This window comes from Calonectris borealis, chromosome 34, assembly GCF_964195595.1.
Source record: "Calonectris borealis chromosome 34, bCalBor7.hap1.2, whole genome shotgun sequence".
NCBI classification, from domain to species: Eukaryota; Metazoa; Chordata; class Aves; order Procellariiformes; family Procellariidae; genus Calonectris; species Calonectris borealis.
The window spans coordinates 511,321-532,791 of NC_134345.1; the positions used below are offsets into that span (position 1 = coordinate 511,321).

A 21,471-nucleotide genomic window follows, 5' to 3' on the forward strand; every position below is an offset into this window, starting at 1 on the left:
TCCGGGCTGACCTCCACCTTCCCAGCAGCCTCTGGGGTGACCCCCCCCGGGGCTGAGGCCCGGGACGCAGCCAGGGCCCTTCCCATGAGCCCCCGGGGTGCGAAGGGCGCTGGGCCCTGCCCCCGTCAGCCTCACAGCCAATGGGGAGTCAGCTCGGCGGCACGCAGCGCAGCTATTGGTTGAAGGCGATGTCAGTCTTCAGCCCGGGCGCGCACACCCCCCCCCACCCCGCCCGCTCCGTTCCCGCGGACGCCGGGGCCAATCAGACAAGAGGTGTCAGTGCGTCCTGCAATCACGGGGGGAGACGTCACTGGGGAGGGCGGGGCGCACACGGCACTGCACTTCCTGGTCGGGCGGGAGCGGGAGGACGGGACGCGGCCCCAAGCGGCCAATCAGAAGAGGGCGAGCGAGCGGCGGCGACCAATCAGCGCGCCGGCTGGGGAAAAGGGGGCGGGGCTCCCGTTGCCGTTAGCGATTTCAAACGGCGGCGGCGGGGCGGGGCCGCACCGGGAGGAGACGTCACCACCGCCCCGTGGCTGGCCACGCCCCACTCGCGCCCATTGGCGGAGCGGGGAGGGGCGGGCAGGCGGCGCGCGCCGCGCTCCCATTGGCGGGGAGGAGCGGGGGGGCGGGCGCGGAGCCGCGCGTGGCGGGGGGTGGGAGAGACACGAACCGCACGTGCCGGTCGCGCGAGCGCCGCGCGCTGCTCGGCCGGAAGGGGCGGGAGGGGGGGTGCTCTGCGCCCTGATTGGCTGAGGCGGGAACGGGGCGCACGCGCCCAGCCGTTGGCGGGGGGGGGGGGGGGCGCAGTAACGTGGCGTCCCCGCGAGCGCTGCGCTCTGATTGGCGGAAAAGGGCGGGAATGGCGCGCGCCGAGCTCCTAACGGTGCAGAGGGAGGGCCCACGTGGGGTTCGCGCGAGCGCCACGCTCTGATTGGCCGAAAAGGGACGGAGGGGAGCGCGCCGAGCCGTTAGTGGTGGTGGGGGGCGGCCACGTGGGATCTGCGCGGACGCCGCGCTCTGATTGGCGGCAAAGGGCGGGAATGGCGCGCGCCGAGCTGTAACGGCAGGAGTGGCAGGAACAGGTGGCCGCCGCGCGAGCGCCGCGCTCTGATTGGCTGAAAAGGGCGGCAATGGCGCGCGCTGAGCCGTTAGTGGTGGTGGTGGGCGGCCACGTGGGATCCGCGCGAGCGCCCTCTCTGATTGGCTAAAAAGGGCGGGAGGGGCGCGAGCCCGCGCTGATTGGCTGAAAAGGGCGGGAGGGGCGGGCGCCCGCTCTGATTGGCTGAAAAGGGCGGGAGGGGCGCGCGCCTGCTGTGATTGGCTGAAAAGGGCGGGAGGGGCGCGAGCCCGCTCTGATTGGCTGAAAAGGGCGGGAGGGGTGCGCGCCCACTCTGATTGGCTGAAAAGGGCGGGAGGGGCGCGAGCCCGCGCTGATTGGTTGAAAAGGGCGGGAGGGGTGGACGCCCTCTGTGATTGGCTGAAAAAGGCGGGAATGGCGCGCGCCTGCTGTGATTGGCTGAAAAGGGCGGGAGGAGCGCATGCCTGCACTGATTGGCTGAAAAGGGCCGGTAGGGTGGGCGCCTGCTCTGATTGGCTGAAAAAGACGGAAGGGGTAGGCGCTGCACTCTGATTGGCTGAAAAGGGCGGGAGGGGCGCGAGCCTGCTCTGATTGGCTGAAAAGGGCGGGAGGGGCGCGAGCCTGCTCTGATTGGCTGAAAAGGGCGGGAGGGGCGGGTGCCCGCTGCGATTGGCTGAAAAGGGCGGGAGGGGCGCGAGCCTGCTCTGATTGGCTGAAAAGGGCGGGAGGGGCGCGAGCCCGCGCTCATTGGCTGAAAAGGGCGGGAGGGGTGGGTGCCCGCTGTGATTGGCTGAAAAGGGTGGGAGGGGCGTGAGCCCGCTCTGATTGGCTGAAAAGGGCAGGAGGGCCGCGAGCCTGCGTTGATTGGCTGAAAAGGGCGGTAGGGCGGGTGCCTGCTCTGATTGGCTGAAAAAGACGGAAGGGGTAGGCGCCGACTCTGACTGGCTGAAAAGGGCGGGGGGGGCGGGCGCCCTCTCTGATTGGCTGAAAAGGGCGGGAGGGGCGGGCGCCCGCTCTGATTGGCTGAAAAGTGCGGGAGGGGCGGGCGCCTGCTCTGATTGGCTGAAAAGCGCGGGAGGGGCGGGCGCCTGCTCTGATTGGCTGAAAAGGGCAGGAGAGGCGTGCGCCCGCGCTGATTGGCTTAAAAGGACGGAAGGGGCGGGCGCCGCGCGCTGATTGGCTGAAAAGGGCGGGAGGGGCGCGAGCCCGCTCTGATTGGCTGAAAAAGGCGGGAGGGGAGGGCGCCCTCTCTGATTGGCTGAAAAGGACGGAAGGGGCGGGTGCCGCGCGGTGATTGGCTGAAAAGGGCGGGAGGGGCATGCGCCCGCATTGATTGGTTGAAAAAGATGGAAGGGGCGGGCACCCTCTCTGATTGGCTGAAAAGGGCGGGAGGGGCGTCCGCCCTCTCTGATTGGCTGAAAAGGGCAGGAGGGGCGGGTGCCCGCTCTGATTGGCTGAAAAGGGCGGGGGGGCGGGCGCCTGCTCTGATTGGCTGAAAAGGAGGGGAGGGGCGCGCGCCGAGCCCTCAACTGCTGGGAGGGGGGGCGGTGGTGGTGGCGGCGGCGGCTACGTGGGTGTTGTGCGGGCGCCGCGCTCTGATTGGCGGAAAGTGGCGGGAGGGGCGGGGAGAGCGGCACGTTTTCGGCGGGAAAGAAGGGGCACGTGCCCGTCACGCGAGCGCCGCGCTCTGATTGGCGGGGAGCGGCGGGACGGGCGGGAAGAGGCGCTCCGATTGGCGGGAGCGGCGCCCGGTCCCGCCCTCGGTGCGTGAGGGAGCAGTGGCGGGAAGGAGGCGCCATGTTGTCCCACCGCCCCCCAGAGGGCAGGGCCCGGTCGGGGCGAGCGTTTCTGAGGTAACCGAGCCGGGCCCCGGCTCCCTCAGCCCCGCCATGGCGGCCGGGGCGGGCAGGCGCGCTGTGCGGCTGCCGGCGAAGCCCGGGAGCCGGCTGCGGTGTGCGAGGCAGCCCCCGGGGCGCCCTGGCTGAGCGCCCGGCCCCCAGGTGAGTCCGCGGCGGGCCGGGTGCGAGGAGGCGGAGCGGCGGGTAGCCGGGGCGCGGGTGGGGGAGCCGGCGCCGGGTGTCCTCCTGCGGCCACTGCGGGGACGGGGGGGACCCCGGCGCGGAGCGGGGTTACACGTGCTGGGGAGCGCGGGGACACGGGGGTGCGCGGGGGACGGGTCTCTTGAGGAACTGGGAGCACTGGGACCCTCGTGCTCCCGGACTGGGATCCCTGCCCCCTCAAACTGGTCTTACTGGGACCCGCCCTCAGCATCTCTGCCGTCTCTCGGAGCCCGGGTTCCCCCCCGGGGGTGCTGGGGGGGGCCGCGGCGGCTGGCAGGGCCCGGGGGGGTCGGCTGGGCCCCCGCCGGCACGGGGGACCCGCCACCACCGCCTCCCTGAGGGGGGGGACGCGGGACAGGCGGGGGCCGCCCGTGGGACCCCGGCACATGCGGAGGGGGGCGGGCCCGCCCGGAAGGGGGGCGTGCCGCCCTCGGAGCCCCGCCCCTCCCGCACCGCCCTGGCCCCGCCCCCCCGGCCCGCAGCGCGCCGCGCCTCGGGCACCGCCGCAGCGCCGGGACCCATGGGCCGGTACCGGGGGGGGGGGGGGGCACTGCGGGGGGGCGTTGCGAATTGGGGGAGGGGGCGTTGCGAAGGGGGGGGCTGCCTCGTAGGCGGGAGGGCGTTGTAACGGGGGGCGCAGTGTGAATTGGGGGGTGCGGTGCAAAGCGGGGGGCCGTGCCGGTGGGGGGGGGCTGTTGCACGGGGCGGGGGGAGGTCAGGGCGCTGCGGGGGGGGCAGCGCGGCGGAGGGCCCGGTGTTGCAGTGCGGGGCTGGGGGGGGGCGTTGCGGGGGGGGTCGCGCTGGGGGGGCCGCGGCCCCTCTGCTGTGGGGGGGGCGGTTGGCGTGGGCACACGCGTGTGCACCGGCCGGGGCGGGGGGGGTGTCCCTGGGGGCACACGCGTGTGCACGGGGAGGCACGTACCGGCGGGCACACGCGTGTGCAAGGGTGCCGGGGCACACGTGAGCGCACGGGCGGCACACGCGTGTGCAAGCGCGCCGGGCCCCTCCCCACGCACACGCGTGTGCCAGGCCGAGGGAGGGGGCGAGGTTTGCACACGCGTGTGCCGGGCCGGGGAGGGGGCGGGGTTTGCACACGCGTGTGCCGGGCCGGGGAGGGGGCGGCGTTTGCACACGCGTGTGCCAGGCCGGGGGGGCGGGGTTTGCACACGCGTGTGCCCTCCTCCCCCCCCCCGCGGGGGCAGAGCCGGGCCGGAGGCGCCCCGCCCCCCCCTTTGGCGCAGTCCTCGCGCGCCCGCCGCAGGGCCGGGGGCGGGGCTGCGCCGCACTGGCCCCGCCCCCGCCCGCCGCTCATTGGCCGCTGCCGCGGGATGGACAGGCGGGGGGCGGGGCCTGGGCGGAGGGAAAGGCGACCTGAGGGGACCGGGGGTGGCTGCGCTGGGGCGGGGGGGGGGGGGGGGGGGGGGGACACACGACTGGGAGCGACTGGGATTTACTGGAGGAACTGGGAGTTACTGGGAATGATTGAGGGAATTGTGGAGTAGGGGTTACTGGGGGAACCGGGAATTGTGGAGCAGGAGTTACTGGGGGAACTGGGAGTTGCTGGGGTTTACTGAGGGAGCTGTGGAGCAGGAGTTACTGGGGAACTGGGAATTGCTGGCATTCACTGGGGGAACTGGGAGTTGCTGGGGTTTACTGAGGGAACTGTGGAGCGGGAGTTACTGGGGAACTGGGAATTGCTGGCATTCACTGGGGGAACTGGGAGTTGCTGGGGTTTACTGAGGGAACTGTGGAGCGGGAGTTACTGGGGAACTGGGAATTGCTGGCATTCACTGGGGGAACTGGGAGTTGCTGGGGTTTACTGAGGGAACTGTGGAGCGGGAGTTACTGGGGAACTGGGAATTGCTGGCATTCACTGGGGGAACTGGGAGTTGCTGGGGTTTACTGAGGGAGCTGTGGAGCGGGAGTTACTGGGGAACTGGAGAGAGAGAACGTAAGAAGACTGGGAGTTACTGGGCAGAGTGGGAGCTGCTGGGAGTTACGGAGAAAACTGGGAGTTACTGGGGGAGTGATTGAGGGAGTTATGGACTGGGAGTTACTGGGAATGACTGAGAGAATTGTGTACTGGGGGTTCCTGGGGGAACTGGGGGAGAAAGTGTTTCAGAGAAGACTGGGAGCTGCTGGGATGACTGGGAGATAGCGGGATTTGCTGAGGGAACTGGGAGCTCCCGGGAGAATTGGGAGCTATGAGAGTCCCTGCAGAGACTGGGCATTACTGAGGGAGCTGGGGGGACTGGGCTTACTGGGAGCTACTGGGATTTGCTGAGGGAACCGGGAGTTACTGGGAGAGCTGGGGCCCTCGCCGTTTCCGAGGGGACGGGGCTATCCGCGGAAGCTGGGCCTTGCTTGGGGGACTGGGAGGTGCCAGCCGGCGGGTGACGGCCCTGTCCCCAGGTGTGGCCCGGGCAGGGGGGGCGGCCGCCCCTGAGCCCGGCCCCGTCCATGGCCTGGCCCCCCCGCGGGGGCGCGCGACCAGCCAGGGGGGGCCCCCCGGCATGACCCCCCCCGGGCCCCGCCACCGCCACCGCTGAGCAGGTGAGAGCCCCGCCCTGTCCCCAGGGCGTCCCCACGTCGTCTCCCGTGGCCCCGGCGACATCCTTGTCCCTAACGATGACCCCAGCGATGTCCCTTGTCCCTAATGATGTCCCCAAGTCGGGTCCCGTGTCCCTGATGGCCTCCCCAGCGGTGTCCCTTGTCCCCACGTCGTCTCCTGTGGCCCCGGCGACATCCTTGTCCCTAACGATGATCCCCGCGGTGTCACTTGTCTTTAACGATGTCCCCAAGTCGTGTCCCTGGCGATGTCCCCAAGTCATGTTCTCTGTCCCCGGCGATGCCAGTTGTCTCTAATCCCTAACGACGTTCTCAAGTCGTGTCCTGTGTCCCCAGCAATGTCTTTTGTCCCCAATGATGTCCCCAGTGATGTCACTTGTGCCTAATGATGTCCTCAAGGTGTATCTTGTGGTCTTTGTGCCTGATGATGTGTCCCAGCCCCCCACGGTGGCCTTTGTCTCTAACGATGTCCCTAAGCCCTCAGCGGTGTCCCTCAGCTGCGTCCCTCATCCCTGACGTGTTCCCAAGCTGTGTCCCGTGTCCCAATGATGTCCCCAAGCTCCCAACGCTGTCCCCAAGCCATGTCCTGTGTCCCCAAGCCCCCAGCGCTGTCCCCGTGCCACGTCCCCTGCCCCCCCGCCCCCTTCGCGCCCCCCACCGTGCCGCGTCCCCGTCCCCGCAGGCCGCCGGCGCCATGGGGGACCTGGCCAACAGCGCGGGGGACGCCGGCCCCGGGGGGGGCTTCGGCTGCAGCCTGGCGGAGCTGCGGGCGCTGATGGAGCTGCGCGGCGCCGAGGCCCTGCTGAAGGTGCAGGAGGCCTATGGGGACGTCCACGGGCTCTGCCGCCGCCTCCGCACCTCGCCCACCGACGGTAAGGCCCCCCCCTTGGGACCCCCAGCGACCTCCCCAGCCTCTAAAGACCCCCCCCGGGACCTCCCAGGGACCCCCCCGTTCCCTGGGACCCTTCAGGGACCCCCGCAGGGACGTCCCTGTGCCCCAGGACCCTCCAGGGACCCCCCAAGAGACCTCCCTGTCCCTTGGGAACCGTCAGGGACCCCCCAGAGAGCTCACTGTTCCCCCAGGGACCCCCCAGAGTCCTCCCTGTCCTCTGGGGACCCCCCCGAGACCCTTCTGTCCCCCTAGGAACCTGCCTCTGCCCCAGAGACCTCCACGGACCCCCAGAGACCCTCACCCCGTCCCTGGGACCCCTCAGGCACCCCCAGAGGCCTCACGGTCCCCTCAGGGACCCCCAGGACCCCCCAGGGACCTCATTGTTCTCTAGGGACCCCCCAGAGACACCCCTAGGACCCCTCAGGGACCCCCAAAGGACCTCCCTGTCCCCTCAGAGACCCCCCAGAGGCCTCACGGTCCCCTCAGGGACCCTCAGGATCCGCCAGGGACCTCCTTGTCCTCTAGGAACCCCCCAGAGACACCCCAGGGACCCCCAAATGACCTCACTGTCCCCTCAGGGACCCCACAGGGACCTCCTTGTCCTCTAGGGACCCCCCAGAGACACCCCGGGACCCCCCAGAGACCCCCAGAGGACCTCCCTGTCTCCTCAGAGACCCCCCAGAGACCTCCTTGTCCTCTAGGCCCCCCCCAGGGACCCCCAAAGGACCTCCCTGTCCCCTCAGAGACCCCCCAGAGACCTCAGGGACCCCCCAGGGACCTCCTTGTCCTCTAGGGACCCCTCGAGACCCCCCAAAGGACCTCCCTGTCCCCTCAGAGACCCCCCAGAGACCTCAGGGACCCCCCAGGGACCTCCTTGTCCTCTAGGGACCCCTCGAGACCCCCCAAAGGACCCCCTGTCCCCTCAGGGACCCCCCAGGGACGTCATTGTCCTCCAGGGACCCCCAAAGGACCTCCCTGTCCCCTCAGGGACCCCCCAGGGACGTCATTGTCCTCCAGGGACCCCCAAAGGACCTCCCTGTCCCCTCAGGGACCCCCCAGGGACCTCACTGTCCTCTAGGGCCCCCCCGAGACCTCGCTGCCCCCCGGGGATCCCAGGGCCCCCCAGCAGGGGTGAGGGGGGCCGGGGCTGGGGTCCGCCCCCGACGCGGGGGGACCCAGGGGTCCGGGCGCCCCCCAGGGCTGTCGGAGGGGGCGGCGGAGCTGGAGCGGCGGCGCCAGGTCTTCGGGCAGAACTGGATCCCCCCGAAGCGCCCCAAGACCTTCGCGGAGCTGGTGTGGGAGGCGCTGCAGGACGTCACCCTCATCATCCTCGAGGTGGCCGCCGTCGTCTCCCTGGGGCTCTCCTTCTACGCCCCCCCCAGCGGGGACACCGAAGGTGGGGGGCGCCGGCGGCGGGGGGGCCTCGGGGGACGCCAAAGGTGGGGAGCCTGGGGGGGGACCCCTGCGGCGGGGGACGGACGCTGTCCCCGGTGTCCCCAGCGTCCCCGCTTCCCCGTCGCGTCCCTTGGTCCCGCCCCACCCCGCTGTCCCCTGCGTCCCCACCGTGTCCCCCGTGTCCCCGTCCCTCGGCTCCCCGCGTCCCCCTGTCCCCGTCCTTCAGCCCTACCCCACCGCCATGTCCCCGTCCCCATCCTGGCCTGGTGCCACCCCCACATCCACCATCCTGCCGTCCCGATGTCACCCCCGTGTCCCCATCCCGATGTCACCCCCGTGTCCCCATCCCAATGCCATCCCTGTGTCCGTGTCCCCATCCGGATGTTGTCCCTGTGTCCCTTGTCTCGATGCCGTCCCCATGTCCCCATCCCTGGTCTGATGCCATCCTGTGTCACCCATGTCCCCATCCAATGCCATCCCCATGTCCCCCGTGTCCCCATCCAATGCCCTCCCCATGTCCCCGTCCCGATGCCATCGCTCTGTCCCCGTCCAACGCCATCCCCATGTTCCCTGTGTCCCCATCCCGATGCCATCCCTGTGTCCCCATCCAATGCCATCCCCATGTCCCCATCCCAACGCCCTCCCCATGTCCTCATCCTGATGTCACCCCTGTGTCCCCATCCAATGCCATTCCGTGTCCTGACGCCGTCCCCGCCGGCGGCCTGACGTCCGTCCGTCCCCGCAGTCTGCGGCCAGGCCTCGGGGGGCGCGGAGGACGAGGGGGAGGCGGAGGCGGGCTGGATCGAGGGGGCGGCCATCTTGCTGTCGGTGGCCTGCGTCGTCCTCGTCACCGCCTTTAACGACTGGAGCAAGGAGCGCCAGTTCCGGGGGCTGCAGAGCCGCATCGAGCAGGAGCAGCGCTTCGCCGTCGTGCGCCACGGCCGCCAGGCCCAGGTCCCCGTCGCCGAGCTGGTGGTGGGCGACGTCGCCCAGGTCAAGTACGGTGAGTGCGCGGCGGGCTGCGGCAGCCCCGACGCCGGGGTGGATGGGCACGCCGGGGTGGATGGGCACGCCGGGGGGGATGGGCACGCCGGGGGCTGCAGCAGCCCCGACGCCAGGGTGGATGGGCACGCCGGGGGCTGTGGCAGCCCTGACGCCGGGGTGGATGGGCACGCCGGGGGGGGATGGGCACACCGGGGGCTGCAGCAGCCCCGACGCCAGGGTGGATGGGCACGCCGGGGGCTGCGGCAGCCCCGACGCCGGGGTGGATGGGCACGCCGGGGGGGGATGGGCACACCGGGGGCTGCGGCAGCCCCGACGCTGGGGTGGATGGGCGCGCCGGGATGACGCGGCCTCCCTCGCAGGCGACCTGCTGCCGGCCGACGGCGTCCTGATCCAAGGCAACGACCTGAAGATCGACGAGAGCGCGCTGACGGGGGAGTCCGACCACGTCCGCAAGTCGGTCGACAAGGACCCCATGCTGCTCTCGGGTGAGGCGGGGGGCGGCCGGGGGCGGCGGGGGGCCGGGGGGGCCCCGCTGTGACCCCCCCGCCCTGCGTCCCCCCGCCCCGCGCAGGCACCCACGTCATGGAGGGCTCGGGGAAGATGGTGGTGACGGCCGTGGGGGTCAACTCGCAGACCGGCATCATCTTCACCTTGCTGGGCGCCGGCGGGGAGGAGGAGGAGGAGAAGAAGGAGAAGAAGGGTGGGTGCCGGGTCCCCCCTCCCTCCGTCCCCACGTCCGTCCCGCTGTCCCTCTCGTCTGTGGGCTCCGTCCCCTCGTGTCCGTGTCCCTGGGGGCTGGGAGCAGAGAGGCTCCGCGTTGACTCTGGACTGGGCAGGGGTGGCTCCGGCCTCCGTCCCGGTCCTGTCCCAGTCGGAGCGACTCCGCGTTGAGTCCAGCTTCCTCCGGCCATGGCTCGTCCCCGTTCGGGTTGACGTGGGGGGCGCCGGGGGGTCCCCAACCCCGTCCCCCCCCTCCTGTCTCGTCCCGTCTGACACCGGCGCCGCCGTCCTTCTGCCGCAGGGAAGCCCCAGGACGGCGCGGTGGAGAACCTGCAGAGCAAAGGTGCGCCGGGGTCCCTCGCCGGGACCGGGGGGGACGCGCCCGGCCCCCCGTGCGCCCCCCCTCCCCGCCGACGGGGCCGTGTCGCTGTCCCCAGCCAAGAAGCAGGACGGGGCGGTGGCGATGGAGATGCAGCCGCTGAAGAGCGCGGAGGGGGGGGACGTGGAGGAGCGGGAGCGGAAGCGGAGCGGCGGCCCCAAGAAGGAGAAGTCGGTGCTGCAGGGCAAGCTGACCAAGCTGGCCGTGCAGATCGGCAAGGCAGGTGGGCGCCCGGACGCCGGGGGCGTCCCCCTCGCGTCACCCCCACCCCCCCCCACCCCGCCGGCGGGTGCCTGAGGGCGCTGTGCGGCAGGGCTGGTGATGTCGGCGGTGACGGTGATCATCCTGGTGCTCTACTTCGTCATCGAGACCTTCGTGGTGGAGGGCCGGCCCTGGCTGGCCGAGTGCACCCCCGTCTACGTCCAGTACTGGGTCAAGTTCTTCATCATCGGCGTCACCGTCCTGGTGGTGGCCGTCCCCGAGGGGCTGCCGCTGGCCGTCACCATCTCCCTCGCCTACTCCGTCAAGGTCAGGCCCCCCCAGCGGCCCTGTCCGTCTGTCCTCAAAGCTCTTCCATCCATCCACCCCGGCATGGATCCGTTTTTCCATTCCTCCAAGCTTCTGCCCGTCTCCATCCCTCTGTCCGTCCTCTGGCTCTTCTGTCCTGCTCCTCCATCGCTTCTGTCTTCAAAGCGTGTCCATCCATCCCTGCGTCTGTCCCTCTGTCTGTCCTCTGAGCTCCCGCTCGTCTCTGTCTGTCTGCCAAGCTCTTCTGTCCGTCTGCTTCCCCGTCCCTTCATCCGTCCATCCCACCGCAGACCCGTCCGTCTGTCCCCCTGGTCCTCCTCCATGCTTCTCTGTCCACCTTCCTCATTCCTGTCCATTCTCCAAGATCGTTTGTCCATCGTTCCCTCTGTCTGTCCGTCCTCCATGTCCGTCCATCCATTTCCCCATGCCTCTGCCCCTCCGTCTGTCCGTCCGTCTCTCCTCCAAGCCCGTCTGTCCATCTCCAGAGCTCTGTCCGTCCGTCCATGAGCCCATCCCTCCCTCCCTCCTCTGCCTCTCTCCACCGCCTCCCCGAACGCGCCCCCCAGCCCTCCGCCCCCGCCCCCCGCCGCGTCCCCCTCGGCTCCCCCCACCCCGGGCCGCCGCTGGGAGCCCCCAGCGCCCCCCCGCGCCCCCATCTCCTTGTGTCCTGCCCCCCCCCCCCCCCCCAGAAAATGATGCGGGACAACAACCTGGTGCGTCACCTGGACGCCTGCGAGACGATGGGCAACGCCACGGCCATCTGCTCCGACAAGACGGGGACCCTCACCACCAACCGCATGACGGTGGTGCAGGCCTTCCTGGGGGACACCCACTTCCGCGCCCCCCCCGACCCCGCCGCCATCGCCCCCCGCACCCTCGACCTCCTCGTCCAGGCCATCGCCATCAACAGCGCCTACACCACCAAGATCCTGGTGAGGGGCCTGGGGGGGGCTGAGACCCCTGGGGGGGGCCTGAGCCCAAAGCTGGGGGGGGGGGCGGACCCCTCGGGGGGGCTGGGACACCGGGGGGGGTCACCCAATGGGACCCCGCTCTCTGCTCTCTGCCCCTAACGGCCCTGCTTTGCCCCCCGACCCCCGTGTCTGCCCCCCGACCCCCATATCCACCCCTGCTGCCCCATCTCTGCCCCCCCAACCCTAATATCTGCACCCTTGACCCCCATATCCAACCCTGCTGCCCCATCTCTGCCCCCGCGACCCCCATATCTGCCCCCCTGACCCCCATATCCACCCCTGCTGCCCCATCTCTGCCCCCCGACCCCCATCTCTGCCCCCCTGACCCCCATATCCGCCCCTGCTGCCCCATATCTGCACCCCGACCCCCATATCTGCACCCCGACCCCCATATCTGCCCCCCCGACCCCCATATCTGCCCCCCAACCCCCATCTCTGCCCCACTGCCCCATTTCTGCCCCCCCGACCCCCATATCTGCACCCCTGACCCCCATATCTACCCCTGCTGCCCCATATCTGCCCCCGACCCCCATATCTGCACCCCTGACCCCCATATCCGCTCCTGCTGCCCCATCCCTGTCCCCCCCGACCCCCATCTCTGCACTCCTGACCCCCATCTCCACCCCTGCTGCCCCATCTCTGCCCCCGCGACCCCCATATCTGCCCCCCGACCCCCATATCCACCCCTGCTGCCCCATCTCTGCCCCCCCAACCCCCATATCTGCACCCTTGACCCCCATATCCAACCCTGCTGCCCCATATCTGCCCCCGCGACCCCCATATCTGCCCCCGCGACCCCCATATCTGCCCCCGCGACCTCCATATCTGCACCCCTGACCCCCATATCCGCCCCTGCTGCCCCATCTCTGCCTCCCCGACCCCCATATCCACCCCTGCTGCCCCATATCTGCCCCCCGACCCCCATCTCTGCCCCCCCGACCCCCATATCCACCCCTGCTGCCCCATATCTGCCCCCCGACCCCCATCTCTGCCCCCCCGACCCCCATATCCACCCCTGCTGCCCCATCTCTGCCCCCCCGACCCCCATATCTGCCCCCCAACCCCCATCTCTGCCCCGCTGCCCCATTTCTGCCCCCCCGACCCCCATATCTGCACCCCTGACCCCCATCTCCACCCCTGCTGCCCCATCCCTGTCCCCCCCGACCCCCACCTCTATCCCCCCACCCCAAACCTGCCCCTCTCACCCCCTACCTCCCCCTGCCGCCCCATATGTCCCCCCCCCCTCACCCCCCGCCTGCCCCCCGCGGCCCCCAGCCCCCCGAGACGGCGGGGGGGCTGCCGCGGCAGGTGGGGAACAAGACGGAGTGCGCGCTGCTGGGGCTGGTGCTGGCGCTGCGGCGGGACTACGAGGCGGTGCGGGCGCAGGTCCCCGAGGAGCGGCTCCACAAGGTCTACACCTTCAACTCCGTCCGCAAGTCCATGAGCACCGTCACCCGCCTGCCCGCCGGCGGCTTCCGCCTCTACAGCAAGGGCGCCTCCGAGATCCTCCTGCGCAGGTGAGGGGGTCCTGCGCCCCAAAAGTGCCCCTGGGGGCGCCCCGGGGACGGGGACGCTCGGGGAGACCCCGCGAGGGGCCTCCGAGATCCTCCTGCGCAGCGAAGGGGTCCTGCGCCCCAAAAGTGCCCCTGGGGGCGCCCCGGGGATGCTGGGGGACCCCCCAGAAGACGCCCCCCGGGGCCACCACCGCCTGGGGACTGGGGGGCCGCCCCCCACGGACCCCCCGGTGCCCGCAGGTGCTGCGCCATCCTGGGGGGCGGCGGGGAGGCGCGGTCCTTCGGGCCGCGGGACCGGGAGGACGTGGTGCGGAAGGTGGTGGAGCCGATGGCGGCGGCGGGGCTGCGCACCCTGGTGCTGGCCTTCCGCGACTTCCCCCCCGCCCCCGAGCCCCCCTGGGACGACGAGGCCGCCATCGTGGGCGAGCTCACCTGCATCGCCGTCGTTGGCATCGAGGACCCCGTGCGCCCCGAGGTGCGGGGACGGGGGGGACGCGGGACATGGGGACGGGGGGGACGTGGGGACATGGGCAGGTTGGGGGGGACGGGGGACATGGAGATATGGGGGATGTGGGGACACAGGGGACGTGCAGGGGACAAGGGACGTGGGGACGGGGGGGACGTGGGGACACAGGGCAGGTTGGGGGGACGGGGGACATGGAGATATGGGGGATGTGGGGACACAGGGGACGTGCAGGGGACAAGGGACGTGGGGACGGGGGGGACGTGGGGACACAGGGCAGGTTGGGGGGACGGGGGACATGGAGATATGGGGGATGTGGGGACACAGGGGACGGGGGGGACGCGGGACATGGGGACGGGGGGACGTGGGGACACAGGGCAGGTTGGGGGGACGGGGGACATGGAGATATGGGGGATGTGGGGACACAGGGGACGTGCAGGGGACAAGGGACGTGGGGACGGGGGGGACATGGGGACACAGGGCAGGTTGGGGGGGACAGGGGACATGGAGATATGGGGGATGTGGGGACACAGGGGACGTGTGGGGGACAAGGGACGTGGGGACGGGGGGGACATGGGGACATGGGCAGGTTGGGGGGGACAGGGGACATGGAGATATGGGGGACGTGGGGACGTAGGGCACGTGTGGGGGACAAGGGACGTGGGTAGACGTGGAGGACATGGGGTTGGGGGGACAGGGGGACACGCAGAGGACGGGGATGTGGGGACACGGCAGGTTGGGGGGGATGGGGACATGGGGACACACGGGGGACATGGGGACAGAGGGAGGGGGGACGTGAGGCGCAGGGGGAGGGCGTGGGGACACGCCTGGGACACGGGGACGGAGGACGGGCAGGACGCGGGGTGCCCGCAGGTGCCCGAGGCCATCCGGAAGTGCCAGCGCGCCGGCATCACGGTGCGGATGGTGACGGGGGACAACCTGAACACGGCGCGGGCCATCGCGGCCAAGTGCGGCATCCTGCCCGCCGGCGAGGACTGGCTCTGCCTGGAGGGGAAGGAGTTCAACCGCCGCATCCGCAACGAGAAGGGGGAGGTACGGGGGCGCCGGGCAGCACCCGGGCTGGACTGGGGGCACTGGGGTGGACTGGGGGCGCTGGGGCAGCACCCTGGGGTGGACTGGGGACACTGGGAGGCACTGGGGCAGCACCCTGGGGTGGACTGGGGACACTGGGAGGCACTGGGGCAACACCCTGGGGTGGATTGGGGGGCACTGGGATGGACTGGGGGTGCTGGGCAGCACCCTGGAGTGGACTGGGGACACTGGGAGGCACTGGGGCAACACCCTAGGATGGATTGGGGGGCACTGGGATGGACTGGGGGTGCTGGGCAGCACCCTGGGGTGGACTGGGGGCACTGGGATGGACTGGGAGCTCTGGGGCAACACCCTGGGGTGGACTGGGGGCACTGGGATGGACTGGGGGCGCTGGGCAGCACCCTGGGGTGGACTGGGGATACTGGGAGGCACTGGGGCCACACCCCAGGATGGACTGGGGACACTGGAAGGCATTAGGGCAACACCCCAGGATGGACTGAGGGGCACTGGGATGGACTGGAGGCACTGGGATAGACTGGGGGCTCTGGGACAACACCCTGGGATGGACTGGGGGCACTGGGATGGACTGGGAGCACTGGGAGGGGCTGGCTGGGGAGGGATGAACGGGGCCCCTGTCCCAGGGGGGTGCCCCACAGCTGGGGGGCAGGGGCTGGGGGGCAGCGGGGGGGTCAGGCGGCCCCGGGGGGGCCGCGGGGGGCTCACCCCCCCCCCGCGCCCCCCCAGATCGAGCAGGAGCGCCTCGACAAGGTCTGGCCCAAGCTGCGGGTCCTGGCGCGGTCGTCGCCCACCGACAAGCACACCCTGGTCAAAGGTGGGGGGCTGCCGGGGGTGGGGGGCATTTGGGGTGCAAGGGGGGGATTTGGGGGGGAGCTGGGGGGCAAGGAGGGCGTCTAGGGGGTGTTTGGGGGGAAAAGGGGGTGTTTGGGGTGAAAAGGGAGCTGTTTGGGGGGCGAGGGGGGTGTTTGGGGGGCGAGGGGGGGTTTTAGGGGGGCTGGGGGTGTTTGGGGGGCGAGGAGGGTGCTTAGGGGGGCTGGGGGGGCGGAGGGTGGGGGTCCCACCGCCCCCCGTCCCCAGGGATCATCGACAGCACCATCGGGGACCAGCGGCAGGTGGTGGCCGTCACGGGGGACGGCACCAACGACGGCCCCGCGCTCAAGAAGGCCGACGTGGGCTTCGCCATGGTAACCCGCCCACCCCTCCCCCCAAATCGGGGGGGCCCCCAGACCCCTCCCCGCCCCCCCCCCCTTCTCCTCGAGACCACCCTCGGGTCTCCCCAGGGCATCGCGGGGACGGACGTGGCCAAGGAGGCGTCCGACATCATCCTGACGGACGACAACTTCTCCAGCATCGTCAAGGCGGTGATGTGGGGCCGCAACGTCTACGACAGCATCTCCAAGTTCCTCCAGTTCCAGCTGACCGTCAACGTGGTGGCCGTGGTGGTGGCCTTCACCGGGGCCTGCATCACCCAGGTGGGGCGCGCGGGGCGGCGGGGGCCGCGGCGGGGGCGGAGGGGGAGACGGACGGCGTCCGCGTGTCCCACCGCCCCCCGCAGGACTCCCCGCTGAAGGCCGTGCAGATGCTGTGGGTCAACCTCATCATGGACACCTTCGCCTCGCTGGCGCTGGCCACCGAGCCGCCCACGGAGGCCCTGCTGCTGCGCAAGCCCTACGGCCGCAACAAGCCCCTCATCTCCCGCACCATGCTGAAGAACATCCTGGGCCACGCCGCCTACCAGCTCGTCATCATCTTCACCCTCCTCTTCGTCGGTGCGTGGACGGGGGGCCCGCCGCGCCCGGGCAACCCTGGAGGTGTGGGGAGAGGTCCCACAGCTGTGGCTGTGTCCCCAGGGTGGTCCCACGTCCCGTGGGAGATGTTGGGAGAGGTCCTACATCCCACAGGAGATGTTGGGAGAGGTCCCACACCCATGGCTGTGTCCCGAAGGTGGTCCCACACCCCACAGGAGATGTTGGGAGAGGTCCCACACCCGCAGCTGTGTCCTTAAGGTGGTCCCACACCCCATGGGAACCCACAGGAGATGTTGGGAGAGGTCCCACACCCGTGGCTGTGTCCCCAAGGTGGTTCCACACCCCACAGGAGATGTTGGGAGAGGTTCCACACCCCACAGGAGATGTTGGGAGCGGTCCCACACCCGTAGCTGTGTCCTTAAGGTGGTCCCACACCCCATGGGAACCCACAGGAGATGTTGGGAGCGGTCCCACACCATGGCTGTGTCCCCAAGGTGGTCCCACGTCCCGTGGGAGATGTTGGGAGAGGTCCTACATCCCACAGGAGATGTTGGGAGAGGTCCCACACCCGCAGCTGTGTCCTTAAGGTGGTCCCACACCCCATGGGAACCCACAGGAGATGTTGGGAGAGGTCCCACACCATGGCTGTGTCCCCAAGGTGGTTCCACACCCCACAGGAGATGTTGGGAGCGGTCCCACACCCGTAGCTGTGTCCCCAAGGTGGTCCCACGTCCTGTGGGAGATGTTGGGAGAGGTCCTACATCCCACAGGAGATGTTGGGAGAGGTCCCACACCCGTGGCTGTGTCCCCAAGGTGGTCCCACACCCCATGGGAGATGTTGGGAGAGGTCCCACACCCGTGGCTGTGTCCTTAAGGTGGTCCCACACCCCATGGGAGATGTTGGGAGAGGTCTCACACCACGGCTGTGTTCCTGAGGTGGTCCCACACCCCATGGGAACCCACGGGAGATGGTGGGAGAGGTCCCACGCCCCACGGGGGATGGTGGGAGAGGTCCCACGCCGGTGGGAGCACCCGGGGCCCCTCCGGCTGACGTGTCCCCCCGCAGGGGAGGTCTTCTTCGACATCGACAGCGGGCGCAACGCCCCCCTGCACGCCCCGCCCTCGGAGCACTACACCATCATCTTCAACACCTTCGTCATGATGCAGCTCTTCAACGAGATCAACGCCCGCAAGATCCACGGCGAGAGGAACGTCTTCGACGGCGTCTTCGCCAACCCCATCTTCTGCTCCATCGTCCTGGGCACCTTCGCCATCCAGGTGGGGACGGGGGGACACCCGGACACGGGGGGGGGACGTGGGGACCTTGTTGTCCTCTCCATTGTCCCAGGCACCTTTGCCACCCGGGTGGGCTGCAGGGAGGTGTGGGGGGACCCCAGGGACCCCCCAGACGTGGAGGGGACCCCCAGAGACCCCGTGAGGACCCAGAGGGACCCCCAGACATGGAGGGGACCTACAGGAAAACCTGGGGGACCCCCAGGAACCCCCAGACTTGGGAAGGGACCCCCAAGGACCCCCAAATGTGGAGGGGGACCCACAGGGATCTCATGGGGAATCCAGAGGGACCCCCAGATGTGGAGGGGACCCCAGAGGGACCCCCAGATGTGGGAGGGACCCATGGAGACCCCCCCAGATGTGGAGAGGACCTATGGGGGACCCCCAGGGACCCCCAAATCTGGAGGGGACCCCCAGAGATCCCATGGGGACCCAGAGGGACCCCCAGATGTGGAGGGGACCCCCAGAGACCCCCACAGGGACCCCCAGATGTCAAGGGGACCCACAGAGACCCCACAGGAACCCCCAAATCTGGAGGGGACCCCCAGAGACCCCATGGGGACCCCCAGATGTGGAGGGGACCCCGCCCCCCAGGGGACCTCGTTACCTCCTCCGTCGCCGGGGGCACCCTCATCACCCGGGGGGGCTGCAGGGTCTGGGGGGACCCCCATTCGCAGTGGGGGGCCCATGGTGACCCCGCGGGGACCCCCAGGCACGGAGGGGTCCCCCCAGCTCCATCTTCTGGGTGGGGGCCCTGGGGACCCCCGGACTTGGGGGAGGGGGGGACAGGGACCCTCTTCTCCCCCCAGGGACCCCCTGGCACCCCCGGGGAGCCCCCCCAGCCCCCCGCTGAGCCCCCCCGTCCCCTCCTGTCCCCCCAGATCGTCATCGTCCAGTTCGGGGGGAAGCCCTTCAGCTGCTCCCCCCTCAGCGCCGAGCAGTGGCTCTGGTGCCTCTTCGTGGGGGTCGGCGAGCTCGTCTGGGGGCAGGTACGTACCGGGGACCCCCCCGGGAACCCCCAGACCCCCCCGGGACACCCGGGAACCCCCAGACCCCCCCGGGAACCCCCACGGCCCCCGGGACCCCCAGGGTGGCTGGGCAGGGGGGGACACCCCGCCCTCCGTGGGTGCCCCTTTCCCCCTGGAGAAGCTGCACCCCGCAGCCTCGTTAACCCCTCGTTAACCCTGTTAGCCCTAACGGGGTGGGGAGGGCTGCAGCCTCGTTAACCTCCCAAGGAGCCCTGCGGTGCCCTGGGCTCATTAACCTCCTGCCCTCCTTACCCCTAACGAGGCCAGCGGCAGGGCACGACCCCGTGCCCTCATTAACCCTGCTTGGCCTCGTTAACCTCGCTGACCCCTTTGCCCATTAACCCTGCTGGCCCTTAGCCTCGTTAACCTCATTAAGGTGGGGGCCGCCCCTTGTTACCCCCTGACGGGGGTAAACCCCTCGTTAACGGGGGCAGGGGGTGGCTCCCCAGCCCTCATTAACCCTGCCCCCCCCCGCAGGTGATGGCGGGCGTGCCCGGGGGGCGGCTGCGGTGCCCCGGGGCGGGGCCGGGCGGGGCGGGGCGGCGGCCGGCGCAGGAGGAGGAGGAGGAGGAGGAGGAGGTGGACGCGGCCGAGCGGGAGCTGCGCCGGGGGCAGGTGCTCTGGGTGCGCGGCCTCAACCGCATCCAGACCCAGGTGGGCCCCGACCCCTGACCCCCGACCTCTGACCCCTTACCAGCGCCGGGGGGTCCCAGCCCCGCCGCCCCCTGCTGACCCTTCACCTCTGACCTACAGACCCCGACCCTTCACCCCTGACCCTTCACCTCTGACCTACAGACCCTCTGACCCTTCACCCCTGCCCTACAGACCCCCTGACCGTTCACCCCTGAGCCTTCTCCTCTGACCTACAGACCCTCTGACCCTTCACCTCTGCCCTACAGACCCCCCGACCCTTCACCTCTGACCTACAGACCCCCCGACCCTTCACCCCTGACCCTTCACCTTTGACCTACAGACTCTCTGACCCTTCACCCCGACCCTTCACCTCTGCCCTACAGACCCTCTGACCCTTCACCCGACCCTTCACCTTTGACCTACAGACCCTCTGACCCTTCACCCGACCCTTCACCTTTGACCTACAGACCCTCTGACCCTTCACCCCTGACCCTTCTCCTCTGCCCTTTCACCCCTGGCGCCATGGGCTGCTCTGACCCTTCACCTCTGACCCTGGGGACTCCGATATCTGCCCTTTCACCCCTGATGCTCCATCTTTGACCCCATGGAGCTCTTGACCCTTGATCTCTGACCCTACGTGAACCCCCCAACCTCCGAGCCTGCCCTGTGCGCACCCCTTGGGGGTCGCCTTAGCTCTGACCCTTGACCCCTGACCTTAAGGGTCACCGATAGCCCTGACCCCTGGTCCTAAGGCTCCCCCACCAGCCCTGTGACCTCTGGCCCCCCCGCCCCACAGCGCTCCCTGACAGCCCCCCCCGACCGCTGACCCCCACCTCCGGCCTCTGCCCCGCAGGGCCCCCCCGAGCCCCCCAAGTGCCCCCCGGCCCCGGCGGGGTGACCCTCTCTTCTCTCCGCAGATGGCCGTAGTCGGCACCTTCCGGAGAAGCGGCTCCTTTCAGGGGGGCGCCCGGCGCCGCTCGTCCGTCCTCAGCCACCTCCAGGAGGGGGGCAGCGCCGCCCCCGGGACCCCCGCCCGTGAGTGTCCCCGGGACACCCCGGGGGGGCCAGGGACCCCCCCAGCCCCACAGGGAAAGACCCCCGCCTGTGAGTGTCCCCAGGACACCCCAGGGACCCACAGGGACCCCCACAGCCCCCCAGGCACACCCCCAGACCCCCGGGACCCCCCCCAGGGACCCGCACAGACTCCAGGAACCCCCCCACCTCCACAGGGACCCCCACCTGTGAGTGTCCCCAGGACACCCCCCCCAAGGACCCCCCGCCACTGAGGCCCCCCCCAGGGAGCCCCCAAACCCTTAGCTCCCCCCCAGCCCCTCCCGCTGCCCCCAATTCCCCCCCCCCCCCAGCTCTGCTGTTCTGGGGGAGCCCCCTTTCCCTCCCCCCCATTTCCCCCCCCATTACCTCCCCCCAATTCCCTCCTCCCCCCCCGTCCCTATTTTGGGGGGGCACCCATGTGGGTGGGGGGTGTTGGGGGGGGTGCCTGGGGGGGTCGGGGACACCTGGGGGGGTGCTTGGGGGTCTCATCAGCGGGGTTGGGGACAGCTGGGGGGGGGTTTGGGGGGGTCTCATGGGGAGGTTGGGGACACCTGGGGGGGGCTTGGGGATGGTTGGGGGGGTCTCGGGGGGAGGGGGGCTTTGGGGGGTCTCCTGATGGGTTGGGGGGGCGTGGCGGGGGCCCCCCCTCCCCACTGACCCCCCGCCCCCCCCAGATGCGGGTGGTGCGGGCCTTCCGTAGCTCCCTGGGGGGGCCCCCCCCGCGCCCCGAGGCCCGGCCCGGCCCCCCCTTCGGGCCCCCCCCCGAGCTGCTCTTCGGGGACACGCGGGACATCCCCCTCATCGACGACACCGACGCCGAGAGCGAGGCCCCCCCCAACCGCAACAACAACCACCCCCCCCGCGGGGGGGCCCCCCCCCGCCTCCACAGCCTGGAGACCTCGCTCTAGGGGGGGCGACCCCCCGACGGACGGACGGACGGACGGAGGGGGGGCCCTGCCAATAAGCCATGTTTATCTGCGGGGGGGCCCCCCGATTAACCCCCCCGCCCCCCGCCGCGGCACCGGGGGGCGCTGGGGGGGGGAGGGGGGGCGCGTTTTAATTTATTCTG

At 70.6% G+C, this 21,471-nt stretch overlaps 1 protein-coding gene across 1 annotated transcript; it reads left to right on the forward strand.

The window, feature by feature from the left end:
- The first annotated feature begins 3,630 nt into the window (after positions 1–3,630).
- ATP2B3 (ATPase plasma membrane Ca2+ transporting 3) lies at positions 3,631–21,446 on the forward strand. Its single transcript, XM_075134768.1, has 22 exons — positions 3,631–3,669; positions 5,554–5,694; positions 6,392–6,581; positions 7,800–7,997; positions 8,742–8,999; positions 9,361–9,486; positions 9,573–9,701; positions 10,023–10,064; positions 10,159–10,323; positions 10,414–10,628; positions 11,318–11,560; positions 12,875–13,116; positions 13,354–13,588; positions 14,450–14,629; positions 15,374–15,461; positions 15,725–15,831; positions 15,928–16,119; positions 16,203–16,416; positions 17,462–17,673; positions 18,570–18,677; positions 19,194–19,370; positions 21,077–21,446. The coding sequence occupies exons 3-22, from the start codon at positions 6,404–6,406 to the stop codon at positions 21,308–21,310; spliced, it is 3,543 nt and encodes a 1,180-aa protein (XP_074990869.1). The 5' UTR covers positions 3,631–3,669; positions 5,554–5,694; positions 6,392–6,403; the 3' UTR covers positions 21,311–21,446.
- Positions 21,447–21,471: the final 25 nt, after the last annotated feature.

Bases quoted from the DNA above. Each gene is read 5' to 3' on its own strand.
- ATP2B3 (XM_075134768.1), top strand. From the start codon at position 6,404: ATGGGGGACCTGGCCAACAGCGCGGGGGACGCCGGCCCCGGGGGGGGC. The intron at 11,561-12,874 runs GTGAGGGGCCTG...CGCGGCCCCCAG, and splicing joins CCTACACCACCAAGATCCTG to CCCCCCGAGACGGCGGGGGG. The intron at 16,417-17,461 runs GTGCGTGGACGG...GTCCCCCCGCAG, and splicing joins CTTCACCCTCCTCTTCGTCG to GGGAGGTCTTCTTCGACATC.